The 25167-nt window shown below is 44.9% G+C and overlaps 1 protein-coding gene across 4 annotated transcripts in view; it reads right to left on the minus strand.

Annotated features, from left to right (window-relative positions):
• PSAT1 (phosphoserine aminotransferase 1) overlaps positions 1 to 25167 on the minus strand; it is a 501906-nt gene that overhangs the window by 225644 nt on the left and 251095 nt on the right. For all 4 annotated transcript variants that reach the window (XM_033958496.1, XM_033958494.1, XM_033958495.1 and 1 more), the window contains one exon: positions 11353 to 11525. In XM_033958496.1, coding sequence (XP_033814387.1) covers positions 11353 to 11525 — 173 coding nt within the window. The remainder of the gene's footprint in view (positions 1 to 11352; positions 11526 to 25167) is intronic.

Consider the following 25167-nt stretch of genomic DNA (forward strand, 5'->3'; position numbering starts at 1 on the left):
AAGGGGCAGCGGGAAGAGGTAGCTCTGCCCACCCCCAATATCATCCACAAGAGCTCCCTCTTAAAAGGGGAGTGGCAAACGGCGCTCAGTTAACAGGCTTGGGCAGGCGAGCAAGAGGCAGGAGAGGAGAGAAAAGCAGAAGCAGAGATGAGAACAGGAGAAGGGAAGAAGGAGCAAGAGAATAATAATAACAGTTTATATACCGCAGGATCGTGAAGTTCTATGCAGTTTACAATGATTAAAAAGTTACAGATTTAGTAGTACTAACAGAATTAAGATTCAGCGGTCAGTTATTGTGGGGGAAGATTGTTCAGTGTGTGCTGCAAGTACTTTAGGAACAAATATGTTTTTAGGTGTCTCCTAAATTCTCCATAAGTATTCACAAGCATGAGTAATTGTTTCAGATCTTTCTCCCATAATGCTGCCTGATAAGAGAAGAGATGTTTATGATGTCTTTTAAATTTACATCCTTTAACCGGTAGAGAAACAAAATTCAAGTTTGAGCTTCTCTTAAAGTCGATTGTTTGAGAAAGAGAAAAGGTCAGTTATATATCTGAGGGCTAGGCCGAAAAGTACCTTAAAGCAGAAACATCCAAATTTAAACTTCGCACGTGCCTCCATCGGCAGCCAATGCAGGAGTCGGTAGGACGAAGTTACATGGTCGAACTTCTTCAGACCCAAAATCAGCCTGATCGCTGCATTTTGCACCAATTGTAATCATTGCAAGTTCTTCTGGAAAATTGCCAAATAGGCTATATTACAATAGTCAAGTTGGCTCAGTATAAGGGTTTGTACCAGAATTCTGAATGATGAAGCAGGAGAGAAGGCAGGCGAGATCAAGGGGCAGCGGCGAGAGGTAGTTCTGTCCACCCGACATCATCCAATAAAGCTCCCCCTTAGAAGGGGAGAGGCCAACGGTGATCAGCTGTTCAGTGTGTGTCGAAGGCGCACATTAAAGGTGCTCACCTTTGTGAAGGACTTTAAGGGACGAGTCACTGTAAAAAAGAAACACTAGGGAAGAACTCCTACACAGGCAAGTACCACAAGGGCAACAGACAGACAAGCAGTAGATAAACAAACAGTAGTAGCAGAGAGCAATCACAGCATACACATACAAGCAACAAGAGTAGCAGTTTTAAAACCAGGAAAGGGACTTCACAATAACACCAAGGTATGCTACACAGATTCCTACACAAGGAAAAGCCACTTCAGACAAGGAGAAGCCACTTCAGACAAAGTGTGAGAAGGCATATAGGGAAACAGGGAGAAGCCACTTCAGACAGCAGACCAGCAAGCGGACAGCAATGGATGCAGCAGACAGAAGCAGGATGCTGAGATACCCAGTTTTCTGCATCGTTTGCCATATGTATGACTACCTCCCCTCTGGGAGGTGGTCTTATGTATGCACTTAATGCAAGGAACTGGAGGGCCTGAAGAAGAAAGTCAAACTCCTAGAGGAGAAAATACTGGAACTAGAAGCACTTCGAGCAGTGGAGGAGGACAGAGAGGCAGAAAACTTCATGACAGAGGAAACCATTGAGGAAGAAGTCAGAGTTAGATAAGTTCATTGAGGAGGCATACAGGGAAGCCGTGGAAAATCACCAAAAACTGTAGAACTGCCAAGATACACCTACAATGAGGACCACCAGGAGGACAACCACAAGGAAAGAATAGGTGACACAGCAGTGAGACCTGGAAACAGCAGAGGGAACTCACAGGAAGATGAGTTCGGTGCAAGCCAACGCCAGGATGAGGGAACATGGAAGTGAACAGAGGACACAAACCTATGGCTGGAGAGGTAGACATGGACACGGACACGGACCTGCGGCTAGAAGAAGATAGAGAAGGACGGCAATCGTCATGGGGGACTCCATCATCAGACAAGTCGACAGCCACATAGCGGGAGGAAGAAAGGATTGGCTGGTAATCTGCCTACCAGGAGCCAAGGTAAAAGATATAGTGAGCCGCATCGACTGGATCATCGACAGCACAAAAGGATAAGATACAGCTGTGGTGATCCATGTGGGGACAAACAATGTCAGCACCAGGAACTATAGCAGGGAAACACTGAAGGACCAGTTCTGGATGATAGGAGGGAAGCTGAAGACCAGAACGCCAAGGGTAACATTCCCAGAGATCTTGCCCGTACCCAGTGCCAACGGGAAGAGGCAGACAGACCTGCAAGCAGTCAACGCAAGGATGAGGCGCTGGTATGAGGAAGGAGGATTCCACTTTGTGCGCAACTGGACGATGTTCTGGGGGAAAAGCAAGCTATACAGGAAGGATGGACTCCACCTCAGCGGAGACAGAACGAGGCTATTTGCATGCAACATCAAGCAAGCAATTGAGAAGTTTTTAAACTGGGAAGAAGGGGAAAGCCGACACTCAACCAAGAGTCAATGGTTCGGGAAACGGTATACTCAGAGGATACCATGCAGGAAGATTGCGGGAAAGACTCACCGGATCATAGACAAAATAGAAATCCTGACAGATCAAAAGGGACACAAGAGGGAAGGAACTGCAAGAAAGTAACAGGCCACAAACTCAAGTGCTTGTACACAAATGCAAGGAGCCTAAGGAATAAGATGGGAGAATTGGAAGCTATGGCGCAAAAAGATAACTTTAACATCATCGGCATCACGGAAACATGGTGGAATGAGGAAAACGTCTGGGACACTGTGCTACCGGGATACAAGCTACACCGCAGAGACAGAATAGGACAAAAAGGTGGGGGTATTGCCCTATACATCAAAGAGGGAATCGCCAGAAATGAAAAAAAAAAAGGTAAAGTCTCTATGGGCCAAAATTTCGGGAAAAGGAATGGAAACGAAGATCGACATCTACGAGTGAGGTGATTAAATTTGCAGACGATACAAAGTTATTCAGAGTAGTGAAGACACTGTGGGATTGCAAAGATCTGCAACGTGACAATTAAGCTTGAGGAATGGGCATCAACATGGCAGATGAGGTTCAACATGGTAATGCATGTAGGTAACAAAAATCTCATGCACGAATACAGGATGTCCGGGGCGGTATTTGGAGAGACCTCCCAGGAAAGAGACTTGTGAGTTATGATTGACAAGTTGACGAAGCCATCCACGCAATGTTTGGCAGCAGCGAAAAGGGTGAACAGAATGCTAGGAATGATAAAGAAGGGGATCACGAACAGATCAGAAAAGGTTATCATGCCGCTGTACCGGGCTATGGTGCACCCTCACCTGGAGTACTGCGTCCAGCAATGGTCACCGTACATGAAGAAGGACACGGTACTACTCGAAAGGGTCCAGAGTAGAGTGACTAAGATGTTAAGGGGCTGGAGGAGTTGCCATACAGCGAAAGATTAGAGAAACTCGGCCTCTTCTCCCTCGAACAGAGGAGATTGAGAGGGGACAGGATCGAAACATTCAAGGTACTGAAGGGAATAGACTTAGTAGATAAAAACAGGTTGTTCACCCTCTTCAAGGTAGGGAAAACGAGAGGGCACTCTTTAAAATTTAAAGGGGATAGATTCCGTACGAACATAAGGAAATTGTTCTTCACCCAGAGAGTGGTAGAAAACTGGAACACTCTTTCGGAGTCTGTCATATGAGAAAACACCCTCCAGGGCTTCAAGACAAAGTTAGACAAGTTGCTGCTGAACCAGTACATAAGAAGGTAGGGCCAGTCTCAGTTAGGGTGCTGGTCTTTGACCAGAGGGCCGCCACATGAGCAGAGTACAGGCCCCAATAGGCTACTGGTCTGACCCAGCAGCGGCAATTCTTATGTTCTTAAGGAACAACTTCTCATGGAAATACGAGAGGAAATGCAATTCTGAACTTAATTCTAAATGGACGAAGACCGGCGCAAGGTGTAGAAGTAGAAGGGATGCTAGGAAACAGTGATCACAATATGATCCGCTTCCACCTGAGCACAGGGACAAAACTTCGATCCAGAACAACAGCAATGGCACTGAACTTCCAAAAAAGGAATTACAAAGGGATGAGAATCATGGCGGGGAAGAAGATTAAGAAGAGGATAAGCACTGTAAAAACACTAGAGTAAGCATGGCCCCTTTTTAAGGACACAGTCACCGAGGCACAAAATCTATATATACCGCATATTAACAAAGCATCAAAGAGGAAAAAGAACAAGGAACCAGCGTGGCTCACTGTAGTGGTGAAGGAAGCGATCAGAGACAAGAAGACTTCGTTTAAGGAATGGAAAAGGTCAAAAATGGATGAAAACTGGAAAAAGCACAAACAACATCAAAGCAGGTGCTGTAAGGCGGTAAGAAGGGCCAAAAGAGCCTACGAGGAAAAAAATAGCCAAGGAGGCAAAAATCTTCAACCTGTTCTTTCGATATATCAAGGGGAAACGACCCGCGAAGGAAGCAGTGTGGCCGTTGGATGACCATGGAATAAAGGGAATACTAAAGGATGACAAACCATTGCCGACAAACTGAAAACATTTTTTGCGTCGCTAAGGCAAGCACCTTTAACGCCCGCCTTCAACACGCACTGAACGGCTGTGCACCGTTGGCCCCTCCCCTTTTAAGGGGAAGCTCCATTGGATGATGTCGGGGGGTGGGCAGAGCTATCTCTCACCGTTGCCCCTTGCTCTCTCCTGCCTTCTCTTGCTCCTTCTTCCCCTCTCCTGTTCTCTTCTCTGCTTTTCTCTCCTCCTCTCCTGTCTCCTGCTCACCTACCCAATCCTAACTGAGCGCCAATTGCCCCTTCCCTTTTAAGAGGGAGCTCAGGTGGATGACGTCAGGGGCAGAGCTACCTCACGCCACTGCCCCTTGCTCTCTCCTGCCTTCACCTTGCTCCTTCTTCCCCTCTCCTGTTCTCTTTTCTGCATCTGCTTTTCTCTCCTTCTCCTCATAATCCATTTAGAATTAAGTCCAGAATTGCATTTCCTCTCGTATCTTCCTTAAGAAGTTTTTCCAGGAAGCAATCGCCTACAGCATCTAGGAACTTGGTCTCTTTACCGCAGCCGGAGGGCCTAGGTTCCAATCTATCCCCGGATAATTGAAGTCATCCATGATAACTGCACTGCCTCCCTTGCAGTTGCGTTTAATCTCATCCGTCATCTCTTCATCAATTTCTTCAGACTGCCCTGGGGATCGGTAGTAGATGCCGATCTTCGTTTCCGTTCCTTTTGTTCCCGGAATTTTGACCCATACAGACTCTACCTTATTTTTTGTTTCCAGCGTGTTCTCTCCGATAGACTCAATTCCCTCTTTGACGTATAGGGCAATACCCCCACCTTTTTGACCTATTCCATCTCTGTGGTATAGCTTGTATCCCAGTAGCACAGTGTCCCAGGCGTTTTCCTCATTCCGCCATGTTTCCTTGACGCCGATGATGTCAAGGTTATCTTTTTATGCCATAGCTTCCAATTCTCTCATCTTATTTCTTAGGCTTCTTGCGTTTGTGTACGTACATTTGAGTTTGCGGCCTGTTACTTTCTTGCAGTTCCTTCCCTCTTATGTCCCTTTCGATTCATTAGGATTTCTGTCTTGCCTATGATTCGGTGAGTCTTCCCCGCAATCTTCCTGCATGATATCCTCTGGGTAAACAGTTTCCCGAACTATCGACTCTTGGTCGACTGTCAGCTTTCCCTTTCTTCCTAGTTTTAAAACTTCTCAATTTCTCTCTTGATGCTGCTTGCAAGCAGCCTCGTTCCGTCTCCACTGAGGTGGAGTTCATCCTTCCTGAATAGCTTGCTCTTCCCCCAGAAAGTTGTCCAGTTGCGCACGAAGTGGAATACTTCTTCCTCCCACCAGCGCATCATCCATGCGTTGACTGCTTGCAGCTTCGTCTGCCTTTTCTCGTCAGCCCTGGATACTGGCAGGATCTCTGAGAATGCTACCCTCTGCATTCTAGTCTTCAGTTTCCCTCCTAGTATCCAGACCTGGTCCTTCAGTCCTTCCCTGCTGTAGTTACTGTTGCTCACATTGTTTGCCCACACATGGATTACTACTGCCGTATCTTCCTCTTCCACATTGTCGATGATCCTGTCGATGCGGCTCACTATATCTTCTACCTTGGAGCCTGGTAGGCAGGTCTCCAGCCAGCAGAAAATCCTTTCTTCCTCCTGTTATGTGGCTGTTGATTTGTCTGATTATGGAGTCCCCACGACGATTACTGTCCTCTCTATGTTCTCTTGATTCTCCAGCCGCAGGTCTGTGTCCCTGGTGTATGACCATCTCTCCAGCCGTGTCCTCTGTGCACTTCAATCCTCCCTCATCCTGACGTTGGCTTGCACTGGACTCGCCTTTTTGTGGGTTCCCTCTGTTGTTTCCAGATCTAGCTGCAATGTCACCCATTTCTTCCTTGTGGTTGTCCTCCAGTTGGTACTCACTCCCTGTAGGTGTATCTTGGCAGTTCCGCTGTTGCTGGTGATTTTCCAAGGCCTCCCTGTATGCCTCCTCAATGAACTTCTCTATCTCTCGGACTTCTTCCTCAATGGTTTCCTGTCTTGACGTTCTCTGCCGGTGTCAGGTCAAAAGCGTGCCGGGACAAAGGCGCGCGCAGATAATTGAGTGCAGCGCGGAAGTGCACGCCGCAGAAAATTACTGTTTTTACGGCTCCGACGGGGGGGGCGTGGGGGGGAATCCCCCCACTTTACTTAATAGAGATCGCGCCGCGTTATGGGGGCGTTGTGGGGGGTGTGGGGGGTTTTAACCTCCCACATTTTACTGAAAACTTCACTTTTCCCTGTTTTTAGGGAAAAAGTTAAGTTTACAGTAAAATGTGGAGGGTTACAACCCCCCCAAACCCCCCACAACGCCGGCGCGATCTCTATTAAGTAAACTGGGGGAGCTCCCCAACAAAACCCCCCGTCGGAGCCCCTAAAAATTGTAATTTTCTTCGGCGCGCGCCTCCATCTTGCGCTCAGTTATCGGCGTGTGCCTGTCTTTCGCCGAGTTGTCTATGAACCTCTCTGCCTCTCTTCCACTGCTCGAAGTGCTTCTAGTTCCAGTATTTTGCCTTCCAGGAGTCTGACTTGTTTCTTCAGGCTCTCCAGTTCCTCGCATCGAGTGCATACAAAAGACCGTCTCCCGGAGGGGAAGTAGTCAAACATATGGCAGATGGTGCAGAAAACTGGATAGCTCAACTTCCTGCTTCTGTCTGCTGCTTCTATTGCTGTCAGCTTGCCAGTCTGCTGTCTGAAGTGGCTTCTCCCTGTTTCCTTATGTAGCGTCCTTGGTGATACTGTGTCTGCTGTGGTTGTCCTGTTCTCCTTGCAGTAACTCGACCCTTAACGCCCTTCGCAAAGGCGCTCTTGCTAAGGAGAGCGCCTTTAACGCTCGCCTTCGACGCGTGCCGAACGGCTGAGTGCCATTGGCTCCTCCCCTTTTAAGGAGGATTTCCAGTGGATGACGTCGGGGGTGTTGCGCAGTTAACTCGCCGCTGCCCCTTGCTCTCTCTCTGCTTCCTTCTGCACTTTCTCCCCCTCTTCTCTCTCTCTCTCGTTTGCCTGCTTTCCTCTCCTGTAATCTCCTTCTGCTCGTCTGCCTGAGCCTTTAGTTCACCATCGGCTCCTCCCCTTTTAAGGGGGAGCTCTAGTGGATGATGTCGGGGGGGTTGGCAGAGCTAACTCTCGCCACTGCCCCTTGCTCTCTCTCTGCTCCCTGCTTCCTTCTGCTCTTTCTCCCCCTCTTTTCTCTCTGGCGTTTGCCTGCTTTCCTTCCCTGTATTCGCCTTCTCCTGCCTCCTGCTCATCTGCCCGAGCCTTTCTTCATATTTACTTTTCTTCAAAAAAAAAAAAATAAATAGACCTTCTGTATTTTATTTCTTTTCAATTAACTTTTTAAAGAAACACAAGACGGAGCTGGTCCAAGATGGCGGCAGTTTGGTAATCTTGCTCCAGATCGAGTTTGACAGCAGAATAGAAACATTACCTCCATACTCGATATGCCACACTCCAATTGCAAAGGAAATGTTCAAGTTCTTCCCTCGGCGGCTAGAACATCTTTGCCTGTTCAATGCTCTATTCTGGAGTTTGCAATGGCAGGAGTTTGCAGTGGCCTCAGGGTCCTTTGGAGTGACCAGAGAGGAGTCTGCTGCTCTGCCGGTGAGAGGAGACACCAAAGAGCTAGACCTGGAAACAACTCTTTCACCTCCTGGAGTTGTTCCACCACCGAGTCCTGCTCTGTTTGCGACAGTACAGGGGAAGTCCCGTGAAGATATTCTCACAGGGGAAACCCCGAATCGAGGGGCACTTGCCGCGAAGAATGTGAAAGAGCAGAGAGAGCTGGGAGCTGCAGCCATGGCCTGCTTCCAGCCAGAAAAACCTCCAATGGTGACATTGGAGAGCATATGGATGGCTCTCCAGAACCTGAACACAATAGTTGCCAAGTCTTCCCAGGATACTTCTCAACTTGTGAGTACTGTTGCAGTTTTAGATTAAAAAATGGCAGGAATAAAAGAAGATTTTGCCACTGACTTAAGTTAATCAAGGACAATCTGAAAAGCCGTCAAGACTCAGTTTCTGACACCATAAAGGATAAGATTTCTCTTAACAGAAAGATAGAACAATTAGAGAACTTTAATTGTAGATTGAATATGCGTATGCTGAATTTTCCAAAATCTATAGTAATGATTTATTCAATAGTAATTTGAATTTCCTTCTGAAGCTATTCCGCCTATCAACACAATTCTATTATTTGCCTTCTAAGAAAGATTTAGGAATAAATCCAGAGTTGGAACAAATTAATATAAATGCTCAGGAAAATTTAAACGCTACATATTTGCTTGAAATAAGTTTATCTGAAACGTCCAAAAGAAGCACCTTACTAGTATCATTTGTATTTGAGCAAGATGTTAATGCTATTTTTCGATTGTATTTTCTTGTTCTTTGGTTTAAAAAAGTGTGGATATTTCTGGACGATACCCAGAAAACACAAGAACAAAGAAAATTATTTCTGGCAATGAGATCGGAGGCACTGACTTTAGGAGCCTCATTTCTCTTGGCTTATCCTCTCTTGGCTTAAGTGTATGATTAAATACCTAGGAGTAAAATATGTTTTTTATTCACCAGAGCAATTGAGAACATTCCTGGATTTGAAGAAATTGGTGACTTGAAATGTTCAGTTGAATTTAGAACTGCTGTTATGGAAAATTAGGACCCTAACTTAGCCTTTTCCTATTATTATTTTGATTCTAAATTGGTTCCCTTCTAACTATTATTGTGGTCTAAGGAAGATATTAATTAATATTATGTTAGTAGGAGACTCCTACTTCTTTTACTTTAGATTTTCCTTCTGTATTACTGGCGCAAGAGTCATCTTGTAGGAATATGTTTAATTGTAATTAAAAATGAATTTAAAAAACCCCCAAAATCCACAAAATACAACAAGACCATGGCCAGAGCACGAGCACAAATTTCCTGACAAATGGAGAGTTAAGTGTTCACTATTCTTTCTTGAGCAATGCCTTCATTACTTTTCCCTTGAGTTCCTATTTCCCCCCCCCACGTCTAGCATCTTCCCTGAGTCCATATACTCCCCTCCCAAGTCTCACATTGCCCCACTGTTTCCTTATACCATCCTCATGCAGCGCTCCTCTTTGTGCCACTGTCCTTATATTTTCCCCATGCTCATTCTCCTCACCTCTGTTGTTGTGTACCTGTGTCAAATTTCTTCCCTTTTTTCCTCTCTAACACCAATATGTCTCTATCCTTTCTGAACACACCACATCCAGCTTCTTCAATGTTTTTTTTCTTTGCCCCCCCCTAACATCTGGCTCACTTGCTGACCCTCCCCTTCCCCCTCCCACTTGGGTTCAGAATTTGATTCCCTCTTCCCTTCATCCCCTTTTCCAGACTCTTTCCTTTTCCTCCAGCCATCACCCTCTCCCCAGGGGTCCAGCACTTCTCTCCCTTCCTTCCAGCCGTTGTCCCCCTAGGGATCCATCACCTGAATGAATTGCTACCAGGTGGCCTGATAATGTAAAGTGGAAGCACTGTGGTTGGGAGTAGGAAGATACAGAGATGCAAGACAGGGGTAGAAATAGAGGGATAGAGAGATGCCAGAGCACAGGAAGAATAGTGGAAGGGAGTAAGGGGTGCTGAATCATGGTTGGCTGGGGTGCACCACTTCTGGTTGGCCTCGGGCTAAAGTGGGTTTACTTGACCTATCCAGATCAGCCAGTGGCTATGTCCTTGGCTCACCCTTCCTGGAGGAAAATATATGTATTGATGGTTCTTTGGGTTAGTGCAACAGTCAAGACTTATTTTTCTTTGACTGCAGCTGTTCTTTGCCACCCACCCCCAGAAGTCACCACCTTTGGTATTTGTCTAATGGCCCTATATCAAAGCATCAATGCTAAAGTATTCTCATGCAAGGATATGCTGACCACAATCTCTCTTGAACTGAATATTACTTGAAATTTGTTACAGTTCTACACATTTGCTGTGGATTATCTTTAAATGTGTTAGATATCCCCAAATCTTTGTATCAAAAAGTCATTATACTTGGGGGGGAGGGGGGGAAAGATACATAGCTACATTATTGTGATTTCAACATCTTACTGGAAAATAAAATGTCCTGTGATGGTTAAATGCCTTAGGAATAAAAAGTTAACTGATGTCTAAGTATCCTTGGAGTTAAGTCTACTTTAATCGTGTATACTGTATTTTCCCATATATAAGCCGCGGCCTATATATAGGGCTTTGCAAGCCTGCCCAGTGGGTGTGGCTTGCATAACTATGGCGGCCTATACTGTTTTTAAAAATCATCCCCCTCCCCCTTACCTCCCTCGCTAGATGGCAGGCGGCTGTCACCTCGAATCTCATGGCCAGCGGTGCAAGGCAGAAGCGATCTTTTCGATCTCCAGCCCAGTCCCGCACTGCTTCCTGCATGGCTTTGCCATTAGTCCTTGCAGTCCCACGAGAACTGATGGCAAACCCATGCAGAAAACAGCATGGAGCTGGGCTGGAGATTGAAAAGATTGCTTCTGCCCTGCACTGCTTGCCGCAAGATTCAAGGAGGCAGCCATCCACTGTCCAGCAAGGGAGGTAAAGGGGGGGATGATTTTAAAAAAACAAAAAAAATCAACAACCCAGTAAAGGCCACCCCAATTACTGGTAGATAAGCCGCGGCTAATACAATGGGGTGGCTTAAAGTTTTAAAACTTGCATAGGCATTTTCTGCGGCCTATATGTGGGAAATATGGTACATAGTTTATTTACAAATAACTGGAAAGCAACTTCCTCAGCTACCTTTACATTATGCTGGCATGATTCAGATGCTCTGTAACATATACTTTACCTATGTTTGCAAATCTTTGCATAAGGACATTAAGAATGAAATTTGTGAAATAAGAATGAAATAATGAATACAACATCAGCAACTGATTTGTACTGTACCTTGGAAACATCCACTGGCTTAGAAAGAAAGTTTGATGACATGTCACAGACCAAGAGAGCTCCTTTCACATCAGGAATGAAGTCAAATTCTACCCCATGGACTGTTTCATTAGCACAGTAATATATATAAGAGGCCTCAGGATTAAGGTGCCAGCTGCTTGGATCAGGAATTTCTACAAGACAAAAATCCCTCAAATTTGATTTTCTCCCCAGTACAAATTACAACAAACTGTTTCAGTCATTATAGTGCATTCTGACCTCAAGTTATCGCCAGCAGTATAGCCACAGGTGGCCCTAGGCTCACCAAATTCAGGCTCAGGCCCACCCAGTTCTGCACCTTTGACAGTGCTATGAGGGGAGCAGGCTGAGCTCGGTTCTGCATCTCCCTCCCATCTTTCATTCACAAAATTTGTCTATCAAAGGGTTGCTGGCAGTGGCGTTCACACGCTGCACATGGCTAATCTGGAAGCGACTCCTCTGCCATGTACCACCCAGACAAAAATAGTTGTCAGTGGGAGTAATATGCAGAAGAGAAGACTGCGGGCAGTGTATGAGGATCCCTGCTGCTTACCCCTTTGCTAGAAAATTTTGTGAAGAAAGGGGTGGGGGGATGAAAACAGACTGGCAGAGAATGCATGGGAGGGAAGGAAAGAGATGCTACACATGGGGAGGTAAGAGAGAGGGTCGATTACTAAATGTTGGGTGGAATGGGTGTGAGAGAGAAATGCTGTTATGGGGTATAGGGGAAAACAGAAGGAGAATTGTTGGATATGGGCTAGGGTGGAAGAGAGAGATGCTGCATGGGTTGGGAAGAGTAAGTATTGTTATTGCTGGGGTAGGAGGGAAAGAGCTACACAAGAGGGGAAAGGAAAAAGAGAGAAAAATGTTGGATAAGGGGGTGGAAAGGAGGGAGAAAGATGGTGGCACCGGGGTGCAAAGAAGAAAGAGAAATTTGGAGAATGGGAGAGAGAGAGGAAGGGAGGTTGGACATTAGGTGAAGTGGAAGGGAAAGATATGAACAGGGAGAAAGATAGAAATGGAAACAGGGACAGAAGGGAGTGAGGGAGAGATGCTAGACAATTGAGGGAGAGAGAAATGCTGGACCATAATGGAGGAGGCAGGAGGGAAGAGAGAAGGGACAGCAAGATGCTGGGAGAGGGAAATGGAAGGGAAATGGATATGTCAGGCTACAAGGGTGGGGGAGGGGAAAAAGAGAACAGGTGGGCTAGAAGAGAAGGAGGAAGATACTGGAAATGGTAGAAATATGTGAGATTGGCAAAGGAGAGGTGGCAAGGAAGTGAATGAGGGGAAGATAAGTGATTATAGAAGGTAGAATATGGTAATAGGGAGCTGATTAAACATGAAAGGGAAAGGAAGGCTGGGAGAATGGGAGAGCTAGTGGGTAAGGAAAGGAGATAGAATTTGATAGGTAGCTGAAAAGTAGAAAAGAGAAGGATAAGGGTGAAATTTGAGTGAACAGAGGTCGTAAAGAAAAAAAAAAGAGGAAAGAATTTGATAGGTAGCTGAAAAGTAAAAAGGAGAAGGATAAGAAAGGGTGAAATTTGAGTGAACAGAGGCCGTAAAGAAAAAAAAGGAAAGATCAGTATGTAAAAGGTAGAAACATAGAAACAAAGTATGACGGCAGAAAAGGGCCAACGGCCCAACAAATCTGCCCACTCAAGAACCCTCCCTCCCAACTAGTCTGCCTACTCAAGAACCCTTCCTCCCTGGAGTATCTATCATTTGAGCATAACTCTGTAGTACTCCCACCTGTTTGTCCCATCGACTCTTGAAGTCGAGCACGCTACTGGCCTCAACCACCTGGCATGGAAGATCATTCCATCGATCAATCACCCGTTCGGTGAAGAAGTATTTCCTGGTGTCACCATGAAATCTTCCTCCCTTAAGTTTTAGTGGATGCCCTCTTGTCGCCGTGGGACCCTTTAGAAAAAAGATTTCCTCCTCCACTTTGATGTGACCCGTGATGTATTTGAATGTTTCTATCATGTCCCCCTTTCTCTGCGCTCCTCAAGAGAATATAAGCGCAGTCTGATCAGACATTCTTCATATGGGATGTCTTTAAATCCTGAGACCATCCTAGTGGCCATTCTCTGTATCGACTCCATTCTCTTCACATCCTTTTGATAATGTGGCCTCCAAAATTGGACACAGTATTCCAGGTGAGGTCTCACCATGGATCTGTATAACGGTAGTATGACTTCCGGCTTTCAGCTGATAAAGCTCCTTCTGATGCAACCCAGCATTTGTCTGGCCTTTGCTGAAGCTTTCTCCACCTGATTAGCAGCTTTCATATCTTCCCGGATGAGAACTCCCAAGTCCCTTTCTGCAGTAGTTCTTGTTAAGTTCTGCATGGATTTCTGCTCCCAAGGTGCATTACTTTACATTTCTTGGCATTAAAGTAGGTGTAATGAGGGAACAGAAAGAGAGGAGAAAGGACAAATGGACAGCAGCTGCTTCAAGGAGAATTAGAAGACATCAAGCAGAAAAGAGAAACTGGAATCAACATGATGGAAAAGTAAGTATCCAGACAACAGAGGCAGGAAAAAGCAAGGTGTCCTCGTAGACAATATGATGAAACCTTCCACCCATTGTGTGGAGGCGGCCAAAAAAGCAAACAGGATGATAGGAATTATTTAAAAAGGGATGGTTAACAAAGACTAAGAATGTTACAATGCCTCTGTATTGCTCCATGGTGCGGCCTCATCTGGAGTACTGCATTCAATTCTGGTCTCCTTTTCTCAATAAAGATATAATGCAGTGTTCTCCCTAGCGTGTTTTAGCCGGGCGCTCCACCTGGCTAATTTAGGTGAGTGCCCGGCTGTCATTTAGCAGCTGCAGAGGCCATGCACAATCATTTTTGCCAGACCAGTTCCGGGATCTGGGCTTTGAAGGAGATACTGAATGGTTGAGATCCGGCAAGCAACTTGGAGGTGGCTCACAAGTAAATTGTCGAGTACCTGCTTCTTCCGGTTTGCCTTCACCCCATACTTGGAGCTGAACAAAAGACCTTTTCTGCCTGAGCCGCATCTTCAGCAGCACTTAATTCAGCACGCAACTTCGGCTAATGCTTGTTCTTCCATGCATGCTTAGTTCAGGTTGAACTGAGCATGAGCGGAAGAACCAGCATTAGCAACCAAAGCAAGCCTGCTGAATTAAGTGCTACACAAAGAATAATTGTATGGTAGGGCTTTTTTTATGAATCACACCACTAACTTAATAGGTCGATGTTACAAACGCTATGCAAATTACCCCTCCCTGCTCATGGTGAAGGAGTAGGGGCGGGGAAGGGGTCATTTGCATAGCATGGCAAGGGGTTGTATTTCGATTGGTCCAATCGATATACACCTAGGCGCGCTATGCAAATTACCCATTCCACGCCCCTACTCCTTCACCGTGAGCAGGGAGGAGTAATTTTCATAGTGTTTGTAACATCGACCTATTAAAACATTTGCGCCCACACTCCAAAGGTCTGCCTCCTCGACATCAGAACTTTTTTTCCCGCTGTGCTGAGGAACGCGGCAGAAAGTTTTGGGCGGGTTAAGTTAACAGTTGTAACTTCCCTCTGTGCTTTCATCAGGGTGTTTTTGGAGAGAAAAAAGTTGCAAGCTCTTTTGAGCAGAGACTGTTTTCTTACTTTTTGTGACTCTGTGCAGTGCTGCGTTGTCTGGTAGCACTATAGAAATATTTAATAGCAGTAGGTTGTCCAGAAGAGGAAATAAAAAAGTCCAGGGCCAGACTTGGCTGTGTTTTTCCCTCTTTTTTGATCAGAGTGTTTGGGGCAGGTTAAGCCCAGAAGTACTCCTTGTGACTGTGCAGTGCTGCGTGCATCTGGTAACGCTATAGAAATATTTAATAGTTGTAATAGGTTGTCTAGAAGAGAAAAAAAAAGCCCAGGGCCAGACTTCGCTGTGCCTTTTCCTCTTCTTTGATGACAGAGTGTTTGGGCAGATTAAGCCCAGAAGAGCAAAAATCCATGTGGCACTCACTGTGGTTCCTGTTAAAGTGCCATTCCTTTTTTTGTTCATATCTTGCCCTGCCGTAGTGCAAGTGTGCATTGAATATCCAATAAGCTCCCACTTTCCCACTCAAAAGTCTTATTCATAGGTACTTTTCATTTTACCAACATGAGTAAAAAAAAGTGTTCAGAAAACAACACTGCTCAGTTATTTCAGAAAAGAAATGCCACAAACTAATGAAGATGCAGAATCAACTGCTGATGTGGCAATTTCAGACAAAGACATTGCAGAGGCTGGTCCATCAGGGAAAATCTTTTCAGCACACACTCTGCCAATTGATAAATTTAAGCACCGCTTATCCGGCATAAACACACAATGGTTTAAAAATTTTGATTGGCTAATGGTCAAAGAAAATGGTATGTGGTGCTTATTGTGCATGAAATATTCAAACACCTCCCAAGGAGGGAGTTACCTTGGGTAAATGTGCCAAGCACAAGAATTCGAAAAGAAAGCTTGCTGGACCATGAAAAAAGTAAAACACACATTGACCTTTTAGGAAAGTGTGTACTAGAGCAAACTGAAATAGGTCAAATGGAAAGATCTGTATCTATGTTAAATAACTTACAGAGAGATGCCTTTGTGGGAGCTTTAAGATTCATGTATTGGTTGGCAAAAAATGAGTTGCCACATAAAACGCTGCTTAAAAAGCTGTTGGAACATTGTAAAGAAATGGGTTGTTCCTTTTTACAACATCTCAATGTTGGTAAAAATGCATATTACACCTCAGAAAGAATAATGCAAGAGCTGCTGGATGTCTTAGAATCAGAAATAAAGTCTAACATACCGAAAAATATGCACACTGAAAATTTTTTCAGTATTCTGTGTGATGAAACCACAGACATCTCAGTTGTAAAACAATTAATTATTTACATTAAATATGTTTGCCAGGTCACTAAACAAGTCAGAATTAGTTTTGTATCAACCCGCAATATGAGTGATGGCAAAGCGGAGACTATAACCAACACACTGAGTGAGACTATGGACATACTAGGCTTGAAAACTGCTAATCTGGTTGAACTAGGGTCAGATGGAGCGGCTGTTATGATTGGGAAACAGAAAGGTGTAGCAAAACTATTTAAAGATAAAACATCTGGACTCTTGGTCAACTGCCACTGTGTAAACCATCGATTGGCCCTTTTAAGTGCCCAAGCAGTAGCTGCTGTACCTTATTTAACAAAACTGAACGACATCTTAAGGTAGCTGTTTTATTTCTTCCAAAATTCTTAGGATGGCAGGTTTAACAGAAATCCAAAATATTCTGAACATTCCCCAGATTAAGCTGAAAATGGCCAGTGACACTAGATGGCTGTCTCATGACTCTGCAGTATAGTCACTATGACAGTGCATGATGTGTCATAGCTGTGCTGGAAAGAGGTGCCACTGAAAGAAATGACATCACAGCTGAAGGATTAAGCAGATGTATTAAAACGTACAATTTTGTTTCCTCTCTGATGATGCTTTCAGATGTATTACCTTTGTTGTCCAACTTACCTAAGGCTTGGCAAAGGCAAGATGTCAATCTTACCAAAATTGAACCAATTTTGCTTGCCACAAAATTGTCCATCATGCAGTTGAAAGACACTCCTGGGAGATATTTTCAAAGCATTGTTTATACACTGAGTGATGTAATGGCATTCAAAACTGCAATATATGATAAATACCTGGAGTCGTGCTGCCCAATTCAGGAAAATAAATTTTGATTAGATTCAATTCGATTCGATTCAGCCTATTGAATTGGTGATTTGATTCTATTCGATTTTCCGACCCAATTGGGTGTTTTTTCAAACATCCTGGTGGGTTTATTTTATAGCTTCTACACTCCCTTTGCCCTCTCCTATCCACACTGGCGCTATGGTGTAAACAAAATAAAGAAACAAAAAGGACTTTTCCTCTCTCTGTTAAATCCTAGGACACGTTTGTGGTCTAACACCAGCTCTGGCAGGATACACCTTTCAAATCGGACATATTGTAATCACAAAACAGAAACTAAAATGATTTTCTACCTTTTGCTGTCTGGTTGTCTTCTGATAACTCGCTTCTTTCTTCTTTCTCCGTGCTAACCATCCATCTTCCATCTGTGTCCTCCTCTTCCATTTCCATTCCTTTCCCCTGGTCTGGCATCTGTCTCTCCCCCCACCCCATGCCCTGACATCTCTCCCTCCATGGTCTAGTATTGCCTTTCCTTTCCTTCCCTCCCATGGTCTTGGAATCTCTTTCCTCTCCTCTCCCTTCCTGGGCTTCCTTATCCCTCCTTCCCTCTCTCCTCAATTGGGTGCAGCAACAGTATTTCTCTTCCCCCTTCCCCTCTCACTCTCCTCCTCCACTGCTCTCCCCCTCCTCCTCCACTGCTCTCTCCCCTTCCCCCATCCACTCTCCTCCTCCACTGCTCTCCCCTCAGTCCTGCTGCAGCTTTCCCTCTTACATTTTAAGTCCAGCAGTACTCTCCTCTGTTCCCAATCCAGCAGCACCTCTCCCTCTTATCTCCCTCCTCCACTCAGCTCCAACAGTACCTCTCCCTCCCCTCTACTTCTGTTTCCCCCACCATTTTCAGCTTAATCTGGGGAATGTTCAGAATATTTTGGATTTCTGTTAAACCTGCCATCCTAACTAAGAATTTTGGAAGAAATAAAACAGCTACCTTAAGATGTTCAGTTTTGTTAAATAAGGTACAGCAGCTATTGCACCACCTCTCCTTTCCACCCCCAGGGCAAGCAGCACCTCTCCTTTCCGACTAGCAGGGCTCCTCTCCCTTCCCTTTCCCTCCCCTCAGACTAGAAGCAGTACCTTACCGCCTCACCTCCCAGGTATAGCAGCATCACTCCCTCCTCTCCTTGCATCAGCCCCCCTACCTCTTGTCTCCCAGGTCCATCGGCACTACACCCCCTCCCAATTAACAGACTCTCACCGGCTTGTGGATTCCCCAGCCTGACTCGGCACAGCCTGAAGTTGTGTTTGACTCCGGTAAAGAAAGTACAAAAGAAAAAATACCAGGTGCATTTTCAAACCCTCCCCGTTAACACCAGTCTGTATTAGCAGCTGCACCACTCTCTCCTTCTGTAGCTTTAGCGAGTCAATTTGCTTCTGCAGCCTCAGAGCGTCTGATAGGCTGTCCCGCCTCTGATGATGCAACTTCCTTCTTCCTCGGAGGCGGGACAGCCTAGCAGAGGCTCTAAGGCTGCAGAAGCGAATTGACTCGCTAAAGCTACGGAAGGAGAGAGTGATGCAGCTGCTAATACAGGCTAGTGTTACGGGGAGGGTTTGAAAAAGCACCTGGTTTATTTTCTTTTGTACTTTCTTTATCGGAGTCAAACACAAATTCAGGCTGTGCCGAGTTAGGCCGAATCCACAAGCCGGTGAGAGGGTTTAAAAAAAAAAATGTTTTGAGTGGCAGGATTCGTGAGCGCGATAACAGCCAGGCAAGGGAAGGTTGGGCCCCGAATCGGAGAGGCTGATTTTTTAAAAATACACATCGATTCAAATCGATTCACCCAAAGTGAATTGGTGAATTGATTCGAATCGGAAATCGGGCAGCACTAACCTGGAGACAGTTGTCAAGCACCTAGATGCAAGATTCTCTGACATGCCAATTATTTCCAGCTTTTCAAGTTTTCAATGCAGAAACTCATGATTCAAGTGAGTCTGCTAAAATTATTTTCGCTCATTACTCCAAAAATGGTAGCCCTTCAATTTTAAAATATGAAAGTAGCAGGTAAGAATGGACAGTTGCGTCATTAGAAGTCAATCATACAAAGACTTCAGTCCAAAACAAATTTTTACTAAAAATGGCAACATCAGAGCTCAAAGAGTCATTTCCAAATTTAGCCAAACTAGCTCATATTGGGCTAGTGATCCCAGTGAGCACAGCTGAATGTGAAAGGGGGTTTTCTGCCCTTAAAAGGATCAAGTCATGTTTGAGAAATCATATGAAAGCACGCTAAATAATCTTATGCTGATCTCCTTAGAGGGCCCAGATCCTGAGGACTTTGATTATGGGAAAGCTGTAGATAACTGGACCTCTAGGAAAAAAAGAAGAATAAATATTTAACTGAACACAATGCAAGTTGGCATTGAAGGTAAACTTGTGTCCTTACCTGATAATTTTCTTTCCTTTAGTCACAGCAGATGAATCCAGAGACTAGTGGGATTACATCCATCAACCAGCAGGTGAAGATAGAGAGCACTTGATTTATCCTCGGGTATATCTTGGATGCATAGCCTCTTGGCCAACCAGTATAGGTCTTCTCTAAGCAGTTGAATTAAAACACAAAGTAAAGCACATAAAAGGCATGAAACATAAGACACATATGCAACTTCATTCCCTCACATATGCTACCCGCACCATTGATGCTTCAAAATCGAGAATGTAATTTCAGCCGAAAGCATGCTGAAACTGCACCTGAGAGTGACAAAACCCCGCAACAGGGTTGGGCTCTGGATTCATTTGCTGTGACTAAAGTAAAGAAAGGACATAATTTTACCTTCCTTGTCATCAACAGATGAATCCAGAGACTAATGGGATGTACCAAAGCAGTCCAAATGTAGGGAGAAGAGAAATCCCTCGCCCCCAAATCCAGCCCTGCAGCACGCGTCCAAGGAGATACTACATTCCAGAGAGTATGTCACCCGCGATCATACAGAAGCTACCCTCCCTAAACCACAGCTACATCCCACGAATAGAATGAGTGCAGAACATCCTCCTATCATAACCGCCAGGCCCCAAATAACCGCCTGTGGAATGGAACCATCATGCCTGGCAATGATCCTTAGCTGAAAAACCCATGAGCACCACCACAGACCAGCCCTTCTTTCCCTTGCAAAGGTCTAGGGCATCAAGCCTAGAAACGGGACAAGGGAAGACTCCTCCTCTAACTGAAGGCCTCTGAAGCACAAATCCATAGGGCTCCCACTGGAGGCAAACTGTTGACCAAAGTCAAGAAGAATGCCAGAGGAGAGGTAAGACACCAAAACTGTACCTGGGTCCTGAAGTGACAAATGCCTTTCCCACAGCCCCCAAATAGATACAGCAACAACCTCAGACACCGAGACATCTGATCCAACTTTTAGCCCACTCCTCCACATGAATGACCCAGAAGGAGTGGAAAGAAAAAACTCTGAGACAGAGAGAAAGAGCTGCAGCTAGCCCAGCCCCAGCTGTCAGCCGGCTGTGATTAAACAGGATACACTAGGCTGCCAGCGAAATGGCACCCTGGCTAAGGCCAACCTCAGCTAGGGCCTGCCGAATAGTGAGGGCAAAGGAATCACTGCCGGAGGTGGTGTCCCTCCTCCAAGAAGAGAAAGACTGACAGCGGTGGCACCGGCAACTACAGGAGTCTCTTTCCCTTTCGTGGTGGGAGGGAAGGGCCTTGGCTGACTGCCCTCATGGCCTCCTATTGCCCGCAAGCCAGTGGCCGCGTGCGACTACGGCTGAAGAAGCCTCAGCTGTCCTATGCGACAAACTCCTCCCACTGGCGCCTCTCCAAAGAGAATGGCGACTTCTGTAGCCCTGCGCCCACAGAACGAGTGAGCTTATGGGACTTAGGTAGCCAGGTTCTTCAGGGGGGAGGGGGGAAGGGACAGGTGTTGCCCCACCAAAATGTCACTGTACAGCCCCCATCCCACAGCTCAACTGAGGCCTGAGCCGCAGGAACCTTTCTCCCCTGAGGCCTAAAACCCAGGAATATTTCTCCTCTGAGGCCTAAACCACAGGAACATTTCTCCTCCTCTGAGGCCTAAATCCACAGGAACATTTCTCAACTGAGGCCAAAGCCACAAGAATCTTTCTCTTTTCTGATCCAGGAAACTGAAGCTGGTAGCTGCCAAGCCTGGTTCGAAATCCACCGTAGAATCCAGGAGCTGTGAGGAACCCCTGTAGTACAGAAGGCACCATGTCCAGTAGAGTAATGGACCTGGGGGGGGCCCAGGTGTTATCCTGAAGAGGGTGAAGTAGGGACGCTGAGAGGGCCCAGGTGTACCTCCAAAGCTGGCATCGTTCAGCCAGAACACCCCTCCTTCCAAACATCCAGGCTTGGAACCGAAATCCACAAGCAGAAGCCAGGAGCTGTGAGGAACACATCCATGCAGCCTGCTGGAGATAGAGTATACTTGTTGGCCAAGTGCTCTCTATCTCCACCTGCTGGTTGATGGATGTAATCCTACTAGTCTCTGGATTCATCTGCTGTTGATGACAAGGAAGGATATTTTTTTCTTTTTCTTCATTAGGTTTTCCATACTTTCTTCCTTGGTTTATGTCATAACAATTGTTATTTAAAATTTTTGTTAGGGTTGCAGGATCCTGAATTGGACACTTCTTAAATTTAATAAAAATATTCTGGCACAAGTGTTGAACCTTAAAAAAGGTTGGAAAATGAAAAATAATTAATAAAAATAATACATATTTAATTTTCCCCACCAACAAATTTCCCCATCCCAGCTGGAAAAAATTTCTGGGGAGAACACTGTAGTGGCGCTAGAAAAGGTTCAAAGAAGAGCGACCAAGATGATAAAGGGGATGGAACTCTTCTGGTATGAGGAAAGATAAATGGTTAGGGCTCTTCAGCTTGGAAAAGAGACGGCTGAGGTGAGATCTGATTGAAGTCTACAAAATCATGAGTGGAGTAGAACGGGTACAAGTGGATCGATTTTTCACTCCATCAGAAATTACAAAGACTAGGGGACACTCAATGAAGTTACAGGTAAATACTTTTAAAACCAATAGGAGGAAATTTTTTTTCACTCAGAGAATAGTTAAGCTCTGGAACGCATTGCCAGAGATTGTGGTAAGAGCAGATAGCGTAGCTGGTTTTAAGAAAGGTTTGGATAAATTCCTGGAGGAAAAGTCCATAGTCAGTTATTGAGAAAGACATGGGGGAAGCCACTGCTTGCCCTGGATCGGTAGCATGGAATATTGCTACTCCTTGAGTTTTGGCCAGGTACTAGTACCTGGCCCGTGAGAACGGGCTACTGGGCATGATGGACCATTGGTCTGACCTAGTAAGGCTATTCTTATGTTCTTAGCTTTGGGAAATGTGCATAGCAGATGTCTCAGAAATGTATTTCCTTTATTACTGAACACAATACAGTTTTATTTCTTTCGTGTTGCAGTACATGCCAAGTTTAACTTTTTGGGGTTCCTGGTTAAATTTTTGAGCTTTCTTGTTCTGTATTTGGTAAGGGTATATTGATATATTCTTTGAATGGTGAGACCTTAGCTAGAACTTCAACAGAACGAGACTTGGGAGTGATCATCAGCGCAGACATGAAAACTGCTGATCATGTGGAGAAGGCTTCATCTAAGGCAAGACAGTTGTTAGGTTGCATACGCAGAAGTTTCGTCAGCCGGAAGCCTGAAGTCATAATGCCATTATACAGAACCATGGTGAGACCTCATTTGGAATACTGTGTGCAATTCTGGAGGCTACACTACCGAAAAGATGTGCTGAGAGTAGAGTCGGTGCAATGGATGACCACCAGGATGGTCTTGGGGCTCAAGGATCTATCGTACGAGGAAAGGCTGAAAAATTTGCGGCTGTACTCACTCGAGGAACGTAGGGAGAGAGGAGACATGATCGAGACATTTAAGTATACTACCGGCCATATCGAGATGGAAGAAGATATTCTCTTTCTCAAAGGACCCTCAGCCACAAGAAGGCATCCGCTCAAACTCAGGGGCGGGAAATTTCATGGCGACACCAGGAAATATTTCTTCACCGAGAGAGTGGTTGATCCTTGGAACGAGCTCCCGGTGCAGGTGATTGAGGCAAACAGCGTGCAAGAATTTAATAATAATAATAATAATAATAATAACTTTATTTTTCTATACCGCCATAGTCAGGCGACTTCTAGGCGGTTTACAATGTAAGAAGGCTGGACATTCAGCGAATAACAAAGGTCTTAGTACAGTACAATGCTAATACAATACAATAAGTCCACATATAATACAATACAGTAAGTCTAAATACAATACTATACAATAAGTTTAAATACCGTACCGAACAAAGAGTCTAGATGCCGTACAATAGTCTAAATGGTAAACTTACATATTAATTGGAGATCTAAGGGTAATGAGTGTCTGAAAGATTTAGAACATCCATGAGGGGGGTCTTAGTGGGGGAGGGGACCGTTTTAGTCAATGAATTTAGCGAATAGGGTGGTTTTAAGAGCAAATGGGATGCCCATGTGGGATCCCTTAGAGGGTTAAGCCAAGGGAACCTGTCCCTAGGACTTGGGGGTGGGTCAGTAGAGTGGGCAGACCTGATGGGCTATGGCCCTTATCTGCCGTCATCTTCTATGTTTCTATGTTTCTAAGATGTTACCCTGAAGCAGTTCTAAGGAAAGCTTATTTGAAAGCAAGACATGTTACAGTATAGTTCTCTGAGACCACAAATAAAATGGTTACTATCTTGCCATTTATAATGTTTACTCTGAGCATAATAAAAAAATATTGCATGATCATTGGAGGGTATCAGATACAGCCCGGTTTTGAAGAACATCCAATTTGTGCCTTTCAGCAGGGGAAACCTATAGGAGAACAATTGACCTATAAATGAATTGACTATGGAGACCAATAGATTTTGGAGCTGGGACATTACAGTTGTGCTAACTGTCAATGGTGCAAATATAGCATTACAGGGGCAAGTTGGATTGAAGTGAGATCTCAAACTTTTTTGCTTGTTCCCACTCCACACGTAATTCGAGTAATGTTATATACATTAACGTATGTCCATGTGGTTTTATTATATTGGATGCACTTCAAGAGCTATTAAATTGCATTTGACAGAACATAAAGGATTCTTGACCATATTCCAACAGCACCCTTGGCCCAACATTGGGTGGAATTTTTACATACTGTTGAAGATTTAAAATGGAGAGTTAGAGGGGTCACATGACACTATGAGCAAGTGAGGACATGCTCTCGGCTGGACCTGAAAGAAACTTCAATACCTCTTCTTAATCAGGTGTTAAACCCAGCTCTAGATAGATAGAAGTCGGACATCCAATATAAGAGTGCCAACACCAGTGGCATTTCATTTCTTTGTACATCTCTAGGGATGGTTGATCCCTGGAGACTTCTAAATCTGACTGAGCGGTAATATATGCACTAATCACAGGTATACGGTTCTTTTTCTTAACTAGATTATCTCCTGGTTTCAGAATCACTTTTCTCACAAGTAGACAATGCTCGCATTGGCCCCTTAGAAATTTCTGATCATTGTATGATTTGACTGGACATCTCCTTTGGATGACCCCTTCTGGGCTCTGCCAGATGGCGATTTCTAGCCTACCTGACAGTTGATACTGACTTCCAAGGTTACTCGTTGAAAAAATGGGAGGAATATTTGCAGTTTAATTGCCAACATTTGTCAGAATCCGGGTTGTTCTGGGACACGGGATGTTATCGCTTATATATCAACATGCAGGAAAAGAATATCCCAGGGAATCATTAATTTAGAAAAGCAGTGTTAGTATGTTTCCTTAAAGACGCACTATCTTAAACACCCTAACCCCCTCCCCCCCCAAAAAAAAAAAATTACACAAGGAACTCCAGGCCGCACAGGTGGTGCTTATTTCCTTGATCCATGATTACACAAAGAAATCATTATTTTATCATAAATTAAAATTCTACTGTTATGGGAATAGGGCTGGGAAAATCCTAGCCGCTCTCACAAAAAATTGGTAAGGTACTCAGTATATATCGCAACTGAAAGGCGACCAGGTGACTCCATAGACTAGACCAGGGATGCCCAACGCCTCGATCGCGATCGACCGGTAGTTCAGGAAG

Source organism: Geotrypetes seraphini, chromosome 9 (genome assembly GCF_902459505.1).
Source record: "Geotrypetes seraphini chromosome 9, aGeoSer1.1, whole genome shotgun sequence".
NCBI classification, from domain to species: domain Eukaryota; kingdom Metazoa; phylum Chordata; class Amphibia; order Gymnophiona; family Dermophiidae; genus Geotrypetes; species Geotrypetes seraphini.